At 51.3% G+C, this 13,287-nt stretch overlaps 5 protein-coding genes across 5 annotated transcripts; 3 read left to right on the plus strand and 2 right to left on the minus strand.

Annotated features, from left to right (window-relative positions):
* Positions 1 to 451: 451 nt before the first annotated feature.
* J4E82_006349 (uncharacterized protein) lies at positions 452 to 1,960 on the plus strand (the record flags this gene model as incomplete). Its single annotated transcript, XM_051732606.1, has 3 exons — positions 452 to 639; positions 689 to 1,364; positions 1,412 to 1,960. 3 exons carry the CDS (start codon positions 452 to 454, stop codon positions 1,958 to 1,960), a joined length of 1,413 nt encoding a protein of 470 aa, XP_051587556.1.
* A 373-nt stretch (positions 1,961 to 2,333) lies between these two features.
* Positions 2,334 to 3,017, plus strand: J4E82_006350 (uncharacterized protein; the record flags this gene model as incomplete). Its single annotated transcript, XM_051732607.1, has 1 exon — positions 2,334 to 3,017. The coding sequence occupies one exon, from the start codon at positions 2,334 to 2,336 to the stop codon at positions 3,015 to 3,017; it is 684 nt and encodes a 227-aa protein (XP_051587557.1).
* Positions 3,018 to 3,147: 130 nt separating this feature from the next.
* On the minus strand, positions 3,148 to 5,512 carry J4E82_006351 (uncharacterized protein; the record flags this gene model as incomplete). Its single annotated transcript, XM_051732608.1, has 4 exons — positions 3,148 to 3,352; positions 3,402 to 3,643; positions 3,706 to 4,182; positions 4,238 to 5,512. The coding sequence occupies 4 exons, from the start codon at positions 5,510 to 5,512 to the stop codon at positions 3,148 to 3,150; spliced, it is 2,199 nt and encodes a 732-aa protein (XP_051587558.1).
* A 4,224-nt stretch (positions 5,513 to 9,736) lies between these two features.
* On the plus strand, positions 9,737 to 11,170 carry J4E82_006352 (uncharacterized protein; the record flags this gene model as incomplete). Its single annotated transcript, XM_051732609.1, has 1 exon — positions 9,737 to 11,170. One exon carries the CDS (start codon positions 9,737 to 9,739, stop codon positions 11,168 to 11,170), a length of 1,434 nt encoding a protein of 477 aa, XP_051587559.1.
* A 335-nt stretch (positions 11,171 to 11,505) lies between these two features.
* J4E82_006353 (uncharacterized protein) lies at positions 11,506 to 12,395 on the minus strand (the record flags this gene model as incomplete). Its single annotated transcript, XM_051732610.1, has 3 exons — positions 11,506 to 11,652; positions 11,710 to 11,775; positions 11,832 to 12,395. 3 exons carry the CDS (start codon positions 12,393 to 12,395, stop codon positions 11,506 to 11,508), a joined length of 777 nt encoding a protein of 258 aa, XP_051587560.1.
* Positions 12,396 to 13,287: the final 892 nt, after the last annotated feature.

Raw genomic sequence — 13,287 nt, forward strand, 5'->3', positions numbered from 1 at the left:
AGCAACGGCCTCGTGGCGAGCTTACGCGCCGACGCGACTTGCACGTGTGATAGCTACCACTTGCCTTCGCTTAGTGGCACAAAGTTCGCCTCGAGGCACACCGTCGGGTGTGCACCGAATTAATGCATGGAACATGTTCTGTCGTGTTCCTCGACCAATCACTATTGTCAAGCTTCCTGTGCAGGCGGGTCTGATGCGGGAACTTCGGCTTGTAGCTCAAGACCTGGGGTAAGAAAAAGGCCCGAACGCAATCTGGGGAGGTCCATGCTGTTTTTGGCAAACATCAAAACCTGAGGGCAAGATACGTTTCCACTATAAAGCACCATGGGTGTCGCACCCATCTAGACGTATCGGCGACTGCTATCGCAATACTATACAGCCTGTCGTTTCAGGCTCCGCTTCGTTGCTTCCATATCCGTCCCGCTTCCGTCGTTTCGCGCTCAGGAACACCATGTCGTCGACACGCCACTCTCTAGAGCCTATAGATGTGAAAGAGATGGACGCAACGAAGCATGTAGAGATCGCTGAGGACTTCACATGGACGAAAGAGGAAGAGAAAAAGCTGGTCCGCAAAATTGACCTCTTTTTGCTCCCAACAATATGGTTGATGTACCTGCTATCATACATGGACCGCACAAAGTATGCTTATCTCGAAATGGCGTGACAGACGATGCTAACGAGTTGCCAGTATCGGAAATGCGAAGATTGCCGGTATGGCTGACGATTTGCAACTCAGCTCCGATCAATACTCCATCGCTTTGGTTGTATTCTTCGTGACCTATGTCGTCTTCGAGCCGCCTTCCAACATGCTCCTGGTCCGCCTCAAGCCGTCCATCTACCTACCTGTCATCATGATCATTTGGGGGGCTTTGACCTGTTGTATGGCTGTCATCGATGACTTCAAACACCTTGTCGTACTCCGAATCTTCGTTGGTGTCTTCGAATCGGGTTTCGCGCCAGGAATTATCCTCATCATATCGTCCTGGTACAAGAAAGACGAGCAATCGAAACGCTTCGGTGTATACATGTCGGCTGCGATCCTCAGTGGCGCATTTGGTGGTCTTCTTGCGGGCGCAATAACCGGCGGTATGGAGGGCACGGCTGGTCTTCGCGGATGGCGATGGTTGTTCATCGTGGAAGGAGCCGCAACCATTGTATGGGCAATGGTGGCATACTTCATCTTGCTGGACTTCCCTGCTAACACAAAACGGCTCACTGATCGAGAGCGAGCTATCGCCATCGCTCGTCTCCGAGAAGGCGGAGTCCGAACACACGTTGAGGGTGAGGAGAGGATGGGCAAGGCAAAGTCTTTCCGTCTTGCTATCATGGACTGGAGGACCATTTCCTTTATCCTTGGCTACATGGTAAGTCCATTAATGTGGATCATAGAGCACTCGTCTAACGGTGTCAGGTTATCGTTGGCTCTTCTACCCTCTCGTACTTCTACCCGACCCTGATGACTGGGCTTGGCTACACGGACACAGTAACAGCCCAGTACATGACCGTCCCCATTTATGCCGTCGCCTTTGTTTGCACAGCGGTCACTACCTACTTCGCCGACGCCATTTCTCACCACCGAGGCCTCGTGATCGCAAGCTGGCTCGGCTTTTCCCTCATAACGTCGATTCTCGTGTGCGTAATCTACGACTTCACAGCACGATACGCACTACTTGTTCTCATGGCCGCTGGTCTCTGGGCCTCGAACGCCGTTTCTCTATCGTTCGCGAGCGCAACGTTTGGGTCTATGCAGCCTGAGGTTAGGGCCATCGCGATTGCGCTCGTCAACGCTATGGGCAATCTTGCGCAGATATACGGCGCATACCTGTTCCCCGGCGACGATAAACCAAAGTATCTCATGGGTTTCGGAGTTATCTCTGGTATGTTAGGGTTCGGTGTGGTCGTGTACATCTTCCTCCACGTCGCATTGAGGAGAAAAGAGGGAATGACCGCATTCTTTTGAGACATACCAAAACACTTATTGACAGGAGCTCTGACACGAGTTATGACTATTCATGTTTATAGATTATTATGGAATTCCATTTTGTTGCCAGCCATTACAATAACACTTGCGCGCCACATGTATGCAATTCGACGTACGCAAAAGCTCACATGCTTCTACCCTACATCAACAACACGACGTCGCCCTTGCTTCCATGTATGTGGGGTGACACTGTCACAGCAAGCACCCGGTATATAAAATCAGTCTCCATATCCTATGATACCTCTCTCCACTACCATCTCCGGCATCTTGCAACACACGGGATTATCACGCACACTTACCCAAGATTTACAACAACGTAGGCCGTCATCTTTTAGATCGATCAATAAGTACTATGGGTCTCTTCAATTTCCTAAGAGATGACACCCCGCCCCCACTGTACCAGCATGGCAAGCTTGGCGAACCAGGCTGTCACCTGTCCACCGTACGGCCCAGGAACCCAGATCCTACTGCTCGTGAGAGCAGTAACTATAGCTCAAACCGAAAAGGTTTATTTAAGGCGGAAATGTTTCCAATGACATCATCTTTGCAAGCGCCAAATAGAAGAAACTCAACGGGCGACACCTCTGGATTCGGTTCTGTTGTTGTAGGCCCACAACGTGGCGAGGAAGCCATGCAGGAACTCCTGGGACAGATGAATGAGAGAAGAAGTGGTCATCGTTCAGGGGCGTCTGGTAACTTTCCGGGACCTGAAAATCGAGGAATAAACCCCGGCTTTTTTGGACAGCCCAACCCTAGAAGGACCGGCCGTTCCAGAGATTCATTCATGCAAGGGCCTATGGGCATGGATAGAGGAGGTGGAGGTGGAGGTGGAGGAGGGGCGAGACTTGATGGCGTTGGAAATTCGCATCCCGCTTGGAATATGGATCACGTAAATGGAAGTGCTGGTACAGGTAGCCAGAGAGGACGAGGACCGACAGGTGGTCCTGGTGGTATGGGCGGATTTGAGGCCATGGGGGGTATAGGTTTCGGGCGTGGAGGCATGGATGGATTCGGAGGCACAGGTCGTAGGCGTTGACGGTGAGTTCGTTGGAGATAGTGCAGCCAAGGCATCTGTCGCCTCTATTGATCACATACGAAAGCCTCAATATAAATCTGAATCCGGCGTCTGAATCTCATGCGGCTAGTCCATGGCACTTCCGCAGCCACTAGAAGTCTAGCGCTTTCAAACTAGCAATAGCGAATGCGAAAAGTGTGAAGAGAAAACCTGCAACTGCAAATCCACCCTGTATATCCTGTCTCACGACTGACCACACAATTCCAAAAATCATGCTTGCCAGCGTACCAATCAAGCCTAAAGCAAAGAGCTTGAACTCGTCGATCCCAGTCACGACGTCAATTCCCCAACCAAGGCTGTACGCATTAGCATAAGCTCATTATCAGATCGATTGGTTTGACCTACCTGCTGCCACGTATGGGACAAGGTTCGAGCTTGTCGTTCTTTCGTTTCGGTATGCTTGGTAGTAATACCGGATATGAGGGGCTCTCGTCTGGATGCGTAAAGAAATGCATCAGTAGATTGGGGCCGATTGGAGGAACGGTCTCCGCAGGCATTGGGTAATATTCATACTCGTCCTTGTAAGACTCAGGTGGTATGTCATCAGTCGTGTGAATATCTACGAGCTGATGTTGATACAAACGGAACTGAAATCAGGTGTTAGCCATGAACAGCTTCAGGTATTCCAGAGATCGAAGTAAGGACTTACCTTCACGAACCGTAGGGCAGTTGGTTTCTTGAACGAGAGGAACATCTTGTATCTTCCTTTAGACTGTAGATACCGTTGTTTCAGGAGCTTGAAGAAGTCGAGGTCTGATCGGATCTGGCATGACTGCAGTGGAGACATGCGTACGGCGTAGCGACTCCAAGGTATACACCAATGAATGAAGTGGTGTTTATGCTGTACTGATCCGGACTGCGTTATGCATTGCTTTGTCGCCACGTTATTGGCAGTCGGGTCAGGGGGTTGATGCTGGGGAAGCGGGATATTACTCGACGCTTCGGTACCAGTAAAGTAAGATAAGAAGCGGCGCACGGTAAACGTTGAATAGCTTCGCGGCGAGTGCTGTGAGGCAGCTTGCTGATACATTTGCCGCACAGAGAGCAACCTCAGTTGTCGCGACCGGTTATAAGCACTTTCTGCAGACAATGGTGCGTAGTTGTCGACGATGGTTTTCCCACATGGCTATGAAAGGTCAGCTGCATGGGTGCAGTTGTGGTAGGAGGTCAGAAAAACTTACACAATCATAACTAATCGTGTCATACACATCTTTACGTAGGTTACCATCGGATGGAGTCTGAGCATTAAGCCCTTGCTGCCATACAACACACCCAGACTTCCTTCGATTCTTATGTGGAAGACCGGAAATTGTTCTTGCGAGCGTCAAAAAAGCTTCGCTTGAGCATACAAACGTCTCGAAAGACTCGATTTCGGTCTGGCTATATGTTGTGGTTCCCGAGACGTATCCGTATGCCAAACAGCTATCGATGCCTGGTATGAGTGGATAATGATGCCATGAGGGTATTTCGCTCGTCCAAGACGTCATGACTCTCATGATAAGCTGGAATGGATGTTGACGAATTTTCTTCAAGCCAGCACGATCAGAAGCTGAGAGCTTATGTTCTTCTGCCTCGAGTTCAAGGCAGAAAAGAAATCGACTTAGGTGTGCGCGTCGCACTTCTGCCCACTTATCCTCGAAACGATGGGAAACCGCTTTTGGTGGATGTATGTTCCGCAGTATGATGTCGATCATCTCTCCATCATGATTGCGCGTATGTTGTGCAAAGTTTCTTATGTTCTCTTTCAATGACTGGTATGCAAGTCCATTGAATAGGAAATCTTGGATGCTCGAGAAGGCAGGCATGAGCGTCGAATCGAGCTCATCCAGACCGATAGGCTCGAGTCGCTGCAATGACCCAGAAACGTGCTCGTCGTTGGAGAGGACATCCCCGGAACTGAATTTCTCTTCGATATCGTAGTGTTCGTATATTCGTGATGAGATGTGTCGTAGGCGACGTCGCAGAAATGCGCAGGCATGGTATTGCGGAGTGGAATCAGCCTCAGCGCGTAGATCACTCTCGAAGGCTGCTAGGAAGAATTGCACATCCTTAACCTGTCTCCCAATCGGTATCTCAGGTTGAAAGCACAGCAGCCTCTCCCACCTCAACTCAGGGTCCTCGATCAGGACTTTTAGTATCTCCGCGACGGTGTCTTGCCCATCGGTTGCGATAAAAGACGTACATCTACTTAACGCAATCGAGGTGGAAAAGATGCTCTCATCATCACTCAAGCTCACATCTGTATCTGAGGCATCATCAACAATATCTGACTTCTCTATGGATACTGCGTGTTCTTCGGCCCTGCTGAGTCCATGTGTGGAACAGGAGTATCCTACCAGAATCGTCTTCTCTTGAATGCCGTGACCCCGCTTACCCAACGCTGCACAGGGGTCGATCGCATGCTTGTAGTACAAGCAACGACAAACAGAATATCTTTCAACGACCTGGTAGCACATTCAAGATCGCGGTTGGAGTGTTGAGTGCTGTGTGCTTGAAAGGCTGACTGCGGGGTACACTAAATGGCCGCGTGACGAGCCAGTCCGCGTAGCGAGCCACCCCACCAAGATCGGACGATCAAAAAGATGAGGTTATTGAGCCACGTACAAAAGCTATTATCGTGAGATTTTTTAGTGTAATAGTATATTGAAGCTTCTAAAGCGTTTGTACTACTTGTATCTCGCTGGCGTCTTGATTTGGCGGGTGTGCAGGCCAAATCTGGGTGGGGAGGGCGCCCGAGGCGGACTCTCAACCACCCGACTTGATGGAGCAACAACACGACGACGCTTTGTCGGTTTTTTTGCTGGCTTGTGTGAGGCTTCTCGCTTACGCTTATTTGCTGTATCGTGAGATTTTTTTGGTGTTGCAGCTTGTTGTTGCTGCTTTTTGAGCTCTCGCGCGGCAGCTTTCTCCTCACGCTGCCGTAGCTGCTCCGCATCCTTAGCAATTTTGGCTTGTTGACGAGCCACCTTTGCAGCTTCTTGAGAGCGCTTTTTCTCAGCTGCTTCTGCTGCTTTGATCTCTCTATCGCGAGCTTTTTGGAGTTGTAGCTCCGCGGCTTCGTCCAGTTCTGCGGCCTTGCGCGCGCGCTCGCTGGCAAGCTTCCTAGGACTGTAGAATACAGCTCCGCCGTGCCACTCATCACCTTCTCGTGTAGTCAGTGTTGTAGACTTGATCGGGCGCTTTCGAATGAGGTTGAGCTCAGCGCGTAGCTCCTCGTTTTGGGCGCGGAGAATCTCGTTGTTGACCTGCAGCGAGTGCAGGCCTTGGGATAGCCGTTTGGCTTCAATTTTGGCCTTGTCAGCCACCGCAGCGTCAAAAATTTTGCGCAATTGAGGCCAGCTATCGCCGTCGCCTTGCTCCCCAATTCCTGGGTCGTTATCTTGTTGTTGTGGGTTGTTGTTGAAGCGTTGAAGTACCTGGCTTGCGTCCATCGGCCATACGCCTACAGCTTGAAAACTTTTCACGATGAGATCGTGAGTCATTGTAGAGCTCCACGCCGGCCAAAAGTGACGATAGAAGTCCTGTTTGGTGATCCGGGAGAGGCCTTGGGTACGCTGGAGGTGTTGAGTAAGCTCCTCGGTGTAGTGATTCGAAAGCGGCCCAAAAAGAACCACATCCAACGGCTGTAAGCTGTGGGTTGAATGGGGAGGATACACTATAACCATAATACGTTTGGCTTCACAAAACTCTAAAAAGTCGGGCGTCACGTGGCTGCCGTGCCCGTCAAGGATAAGAAGGCGCCATTGACGGCGAGCTTTGGCTGCTGTATGGCGTTCGAACACCTGTTGAAGCCAGGCAAGACCTAACTCGTTGTTGGACCATCCCGAAGCTGAGTGGGATACAAATATTTGGTGTTGTTGGGTCTCTAAAAGGTCGTGAACCCAGCTTGATTGAACCCCGGAGGTGCCCTGGTAGATGAGAGCGGGCGGCAGTGCATCTCCAGAAGCACATACGCAAGCTAACAGCGTAATCCATTCTCTGTTACCATCTCTCATCGCCTGCGTACGCTCTCCCGACTCCCAAACTGCCTTGGAGAAGATCCTCTTTCTGCGGTTGGCGACACCGACAAAGAAGCCCTTCTCATCCATATTGTACGTATTGCGCTCGTCAATCCCGTGTTCCACCATTTTAGAGTGCAGCAAGTTGAAGTATAACTCGTACTTATGCTTGCTGTCAGCTACCTGACGCTCACGATCGATACCGGTGTCCCATTTGGTGATGAGCTTGTCGGGATGACGACGGCGAAACCGTTTAACCCAGCTATCAGAGACCTCTTGCTGCGCAACAGCGCTTCCGAAATTCTTCAAAATACCCCGTGTAGGCGGTAGACCATCTCTTGTAGCTCTCTCTATGTGACTGCAAACCTCCTCCTCTTGTTGTGGGTTGAGTCGTTGTTGATTTGCTATTTTGGCTTCACGGGAGCCCTGCACGCCCTTGTGCCGCCGCGACAGCGTTGTTCGATCAACACCAAACATTTTTGCAACTTGGCGGTACGAGAAATTATCTCCAGCTTCACGCGATTCTAAATATCTAATTGCTTCATCAATCGGTTGCATGGTTGTTGAGTTATGACACGTTGAAGATGGGACGACGCGCAATGTTGGGATGGTGGGGTGGCTCGCTACGCGGACTGGCTCGTCACGCGGCCATTTAGTGTAAGCTCACAGCGTAGGCAACAGCCTGCCATACAAGGGTCACTCTTACAGCAAGTTCGACAATAACCTTTCCCTAATCTTGTAAGGCCATAGATTCTACAATACTTCCGAGCTTGAACTGTAAAAGGCAGTACTCCATGTCAATTTAGATGCCCGTTTATGATGAAGTAGCTGCGCATTAGCACGGCAGACTTCCTACCCATCGTCACCTACATGGTAAACTGGTCAACTATCTAAGATTTCGTGTATTGAGGAGCGCCTTTGATGTGGTGCGTCCAAACTGCCAACAACGTCCCAGCTCATTCCATGATTTGATGGCGCAGTGTTATACGAATCCAGTGAAGGGTTTCAAACTAATCGCAATCGCCCATGACTACCTTCTTCTGCGCCTTTAATGGATGCTGTGACGGGTTGATCAGCACCTTCATCCATAATTAGCAAATCACAGCCAACATCAATCTGTACCCATAGCCGCCTGGAACATCAACCCCATACGCAGCCTCTTATTCCGAAGCTCACAGTTCCGATAGCATGTGTTGTTTTAACCGATGCCCCACGCCTCCTCCGCGTCCAATTTGTTTCGGCAAGCTACTCTTAGTGAACTGTCACTCTGCTGCTAACAAGGCCTTCTAGTGCCAGCGGGCAGATATACCCATGTCCCAGTGAACGCTCACCCCACAGGCAAAAGTACGAGACGCGTACCTAGAAGCGAAAGATATACCAGTGGCAGTGGCTTGGAAGAGCATCGAGGCCGCCATGTGATTCCTCCAATACCATCACACAGGGGCCACGCTACTGGTCAGAGCGGCTCTGGGAATGGTGCTCCTCGTCGAAGAAATCATGGCGGATCAAGAAACCATCGTAAGTGACATGTTCAGCAAATGCCTTCGTACTGTCCAGCATCGTGCCGGCACCTGTTCTTCCATTTGTCCTTTTAGTCACTGCGCGCAAGTATAAGATTGATCCTGGGGCTTCCCACCCCCTTTGGATACCTAAGACACGTTCGATAAGACAATATGGCTCGAGATCTGTCTACAGCACCATCGAAGCCAGGAGAGCGTACAAGGAAGTTCCAACAGCGCAAGCACCTTACCTCTTACTGGGAAGTCCTAGGTGATAAGTTGCGGGCTCGTAAAATGAACAAGGAGAAGAAATCCAAAGCCTCTGGGGCAGAGGAGGAGGACAGGTCGCATCGTACATTGTGCCTCGTAGTAAGCAGTGACGCAAGAGAGAGCTGACCATGAGGCAGATGGCCATACAGACGGCCCTCTATTTTTCCCGCAACATAGTAACAACCGTGAAACGGACGACGATGACATGGTACCACCGCAGCTATTCCGCAATGCACCCAATCAAGCACCGCAGGGGGCATTCTTTGGCCAAGGGCAGGCTCGATCGCACCACCACCACCAGCAACAGCAGCCTCAGTTCCACTGGATGCCCACCATGGCTGACGGTCGAGGGCTACAAAGCGGAGAGATGGAGGCGCATTTGCAGCGAGGAGGGCAGACGGAGTATGGCGAGCGACCACGAGGGCAGGGTCCCAGCGTGTATATTGATACTGAGGCTCCTGTTCCTAGAAGGGCTCGGAGCGGAGGTACGCCTAGTCGGAGGCAGTCTCAGCACCCTTGGGAACCAGAGACGCGGCATTACGAGCAAGAGCGAACAAGAATGAGATGATACTGAAGAAGCGAGGCGTGATGAGGGTTGAATCTAAGGTGAAGTAGGCTGCAAGGTGCGACAAGTGCCTATGAGCCAACCTTGTCAGCTATTCTTTGTAACGTGTATCCAAGTCTATCATTTTCGAGTTAGCCAACCATATCGCACGACGGCATATCCCAAGGCGCATGTGATGTGTGGCGTTAGTGACAGACTGAAAGAAGGGTGAAAGAAGAACAGTGGAGAGCGGCCTGAATGCCGCGCAGTGGAATTCTGGCCGGGCTTATCGATTAGCCCTGGGCGCATTTCCAAAATTTCCACTGGCACCTCGACACCAACAACAACAACCACAAAAGAGCACCCAGAATGCCGAAACGAAAGCGCGAGTCGCCTGCTCCTACCGCAAAGCTTCCTCCAGCTTCCCTAGCCACGCCTGCGAAACAAGCCAAGAGCTGCCAAAAGTGCCTCGAAGCTGCGCAAAAGCCGCTTCTCGCAGCGCTGAAACATGGTTCCTCGCTGGAGCGCCAGAAACATAGTCGCAGGAAGAAGGAGGCGCAGAAGAAGGGCGACCAGAAGGCAATTTCTCGCCTGGATGCCGAATACCAAGTCTTGAAGGCGCTGAACCTGGAGCAGCTAGGCGATCAGCATTTGCGCAAGACTCTGGCAAGGGTCAAAAGCTTGAAGGACGCGGAGCCACTACAAGAATACATCGCTGGTATCAGGGAGGGAAGCAAGGACACCAGTACTCTCAATGTCACCGCGAGGTTGTTCAAGGTGGTGCATGTGAAGAAGGTGGTGGATGGTGTCGTTGAGGACTTGAAGAACATTTTGGGAGCCGGCAAAGCCAAGGACAGCAACCAGAAGGAGGAAGGGGACAAAGTCATCAAGGCGGAGGGTGCGAAGAAGCAGAAGGATGACAAGAAGGCGAAGAGCTCCAAGTCTGCCCAGACAGAGGACGTGGAGATGAAGGACGCAAGCGACGAGGGCGACGATCCATACATGGCTTTCAGCGCGCGGATAGCTGCGCCATCTTCAGGCGAGGAGGGAAGCGAGGGCTCAATATCGGACGACGATCGACCCCCAAGTATCGGAGACAGCGAAAGCGAACGCGACCCCGACGACGATCTCGAGGCCGAGAGCGCAAGCGAGGATGATGAGGAAGAAGGCGCACAGGCAGACGGGACCAGCGAAGACGAGGGCGCAGCCATCTCCCGGGCTGTTGCTCCTGCTTCAGACGAGTCTTCTGCCGATTCAGAATCCGACTCCGATTCCGACGAAGCCGTGATACTCACCAAGAAGAGCAAAACCAAAGCCATAGAAGATAAGCCCACCTCGTCCGCCTTCCTTCCCGCGCTCAGCCACGCCGCCTACTTCAGCGGCTCTGAATCCGAAGCCTCCGACCTCGACGTTGACGTCGCTCCACGAAAGAATCGCCGTGGCCAACGCGCCCGTCAAAAGATTGCTGAGATGAAGTTCGGCGCAAAAGCCAAACATATTGAGAAAGCACAACAGAACGTCAAGTTCGACGCCAAACGAGGAGCCGTTGCCGGTGATGGTAAGCGTCAAAGACGAGGCAAGCCCATGGGTCCTGGTCTCCAACAGAGTGGAAGCAACGCAGAACCACTGGGTAAAAAGGACGATAAAAAGGATAGGAAGATGGGCCTGGGTGTTAAACGGGATGACAAGGGCGAACTGCATCCTAGTTGGCAGGCTGCGAAGATGGCAAAGGAAAGCAAGAAGTTGAAGATTGATGTTGCGGGCAAGGGTGCGCCGCAGGGAAAGAAGGTTGTTTTTGATTGAAAGAGATACCCAAAAATCGGACGAGGTGGTGTGGTAACACAAAGTTCTCTTCTGTGCATGTCAATTGTCTTGGCTTGCTCGCCCTTCCTCTACGTCTTGCGGGCTTCTTTGTTATGTGACAGGAAGTTCGGTATGAACATGTCAACGCAGGTGATGGGTAGGTGAAAACGAGTCTTGTACGTTTCATGCAAAGAAGCTAATCATGCTATGCTACGGCCTATATTCGCTTGCGCTACCTTTGTAACTTCTCGGATCCTACGTGTCCTATTGCTTCATCCAGTTTCACAGAGGACTCTCAGATACTTCACCCCGGCCTGCCATCCTATCGCAGAAACTTATTGACACAAGTTCGGGCAGTAGTACTTACAGGTACCGCGGTACGTTCCATGGTTGCCGTCTTCAACAAAGTAGTCCTTCATCTTGTTGATGCATGTCTTCTGACACCACGCCCGCGTCTTCCAATGGACCGACTTATAACAATTCTAGTATTGTTAGTAAGTTCGAAGAAGATGGGAGATGGAAGCAAGTGAAGAGCTTACCGTGGTGCACTCATCGCGAAATCTCTTGCATTTTGTGCATGGCAGTTCGACTCTGTTAACCTGAACCTGAAAGCAGTCAGCAGATGCGCGAAAGCTGAGGAAGGAGAAGCTATGAAACTCACCGCGTTGATGACATCTTTACCTCCATCTTTGCCATTGCTTTCTTCACGTCTGTTAACAGCCTCGAGACTGCCACAGTGAGGATCAGGCTCGGCAATACAGATGTCCTCTCGGTTACAGAACACATCGGTAAACCACTTGCGGTTGCTATCGCAGCGCTTGATAGCGTAGCGGCCAAGCAGGATGAGTGGAAGGACTTCGCACTGCGCATCGCCATCACGGCATTCCTCAGTGGCAGAGAACTCAGCACCATCGTTACCAAGATCCTCAATAGCGGAAACATCGCTCTCTGCGCTTAGAGGGACGTTTCCATCAGGGTTCGAAGCACACAGAGGTGTAACATTCTCAATGCAGATGTCGCCAGGCTTGCAGATGTCGGCAACGGTCCACTCGCCGTTGACACATCGATCAATCAACTGACCATTGAGGGCGCACTGCTTCTCGCCTTCGTTGCAGGCTTCACCGTCGAGACTGGAAGCGGTGGTAACGATGCCCAGGAGGGCGAGAGTGAGGATGGAAGTCGCGAACAGCTTCATGATGGGCTCGAATTGGCTGAGATAAACCATCGGAAATTGAGAGCGTGGTGTGAGGGATGTAGAGAAGAGGACGGAAAAAGAGACGCGACGAAGCGCTTACATGATATGAAGCTACTTGGGGTTACAGATGTGAAGTGAGTGGTGAATTTGCCTGGTATCAGAGGATATGGTTGCTTTCACCTCTGCCACACTGCCATATCATTGTCTCCAGGGCTCTCAACAGCACCTGACTGACAAACATGAACGCGACATAGAGTTCAACCGGCCTGGATGGTTGTTGGATCTTGCGTGGGGCAACGTCTACAATGTAGGTATTATACTGTAGACACATCGTCTGGATCCTGAAGATCGTAGCATATTTCTCGATACGCCCCCAGTATCCTGTATGCTGTCGATACCCAATATGAGATCTGGGATTTGTGTTGTGTCGCGTAGTCACGTTGCGACGCGTCGATCCAAAGTTAGTAACACCTCGGCTTCGATTTGAGAAATGGGGTGGCGCATGGGATGCTTTTCACCACCGTGCACAATACGCCTATAGTGTAAGGAGCGAAGTTCATTGACTGAACGTGGCGTAATAAAGTTCGGAACGATTACAGCTGAGTACTATAGAACTGGAATGCGTACCATGCTGCTGACACCAGCTCGGTCGCGTGGCGCAGCGAATGCGTCAGATGCCCCTGAACTGCGCCTCAGAGTGGTCACTAAAGCGGGGATGTCAAAGCCTAGCTCAGCCGGGAGGGACTATCCGCTTGCCAAGTAAAGCTTCGTGATGCTTGGCTACCTGCCGATGCATGCTGACAATCCTGTCAAGCCAGCAGTGTTTATTCGAGTTTTGCGGCTTCAAAATGGTGTTTGCTCGTCTTCTTCGCGTCAATGAGTTCTTTGCAGATTCTCGCCGTTGGCAATCGCACCGGTGATG

The sequence above is a fragment of the Alternaria postmessia genome, assembly GCF_024291825.1.
Source record: "Alternaria postmessia strain BMP 2775 chromosome Unknown scaffold_37, whole genome shotgun sequence".
Classification (NCBI taxonomy): domain Eukaryota; kingdom Fungi; phylum Ascomycota; class Dothideomycetes; order Pleosporales; family Pleosporaceae; genus Alternaria; species Alternaria postmessia.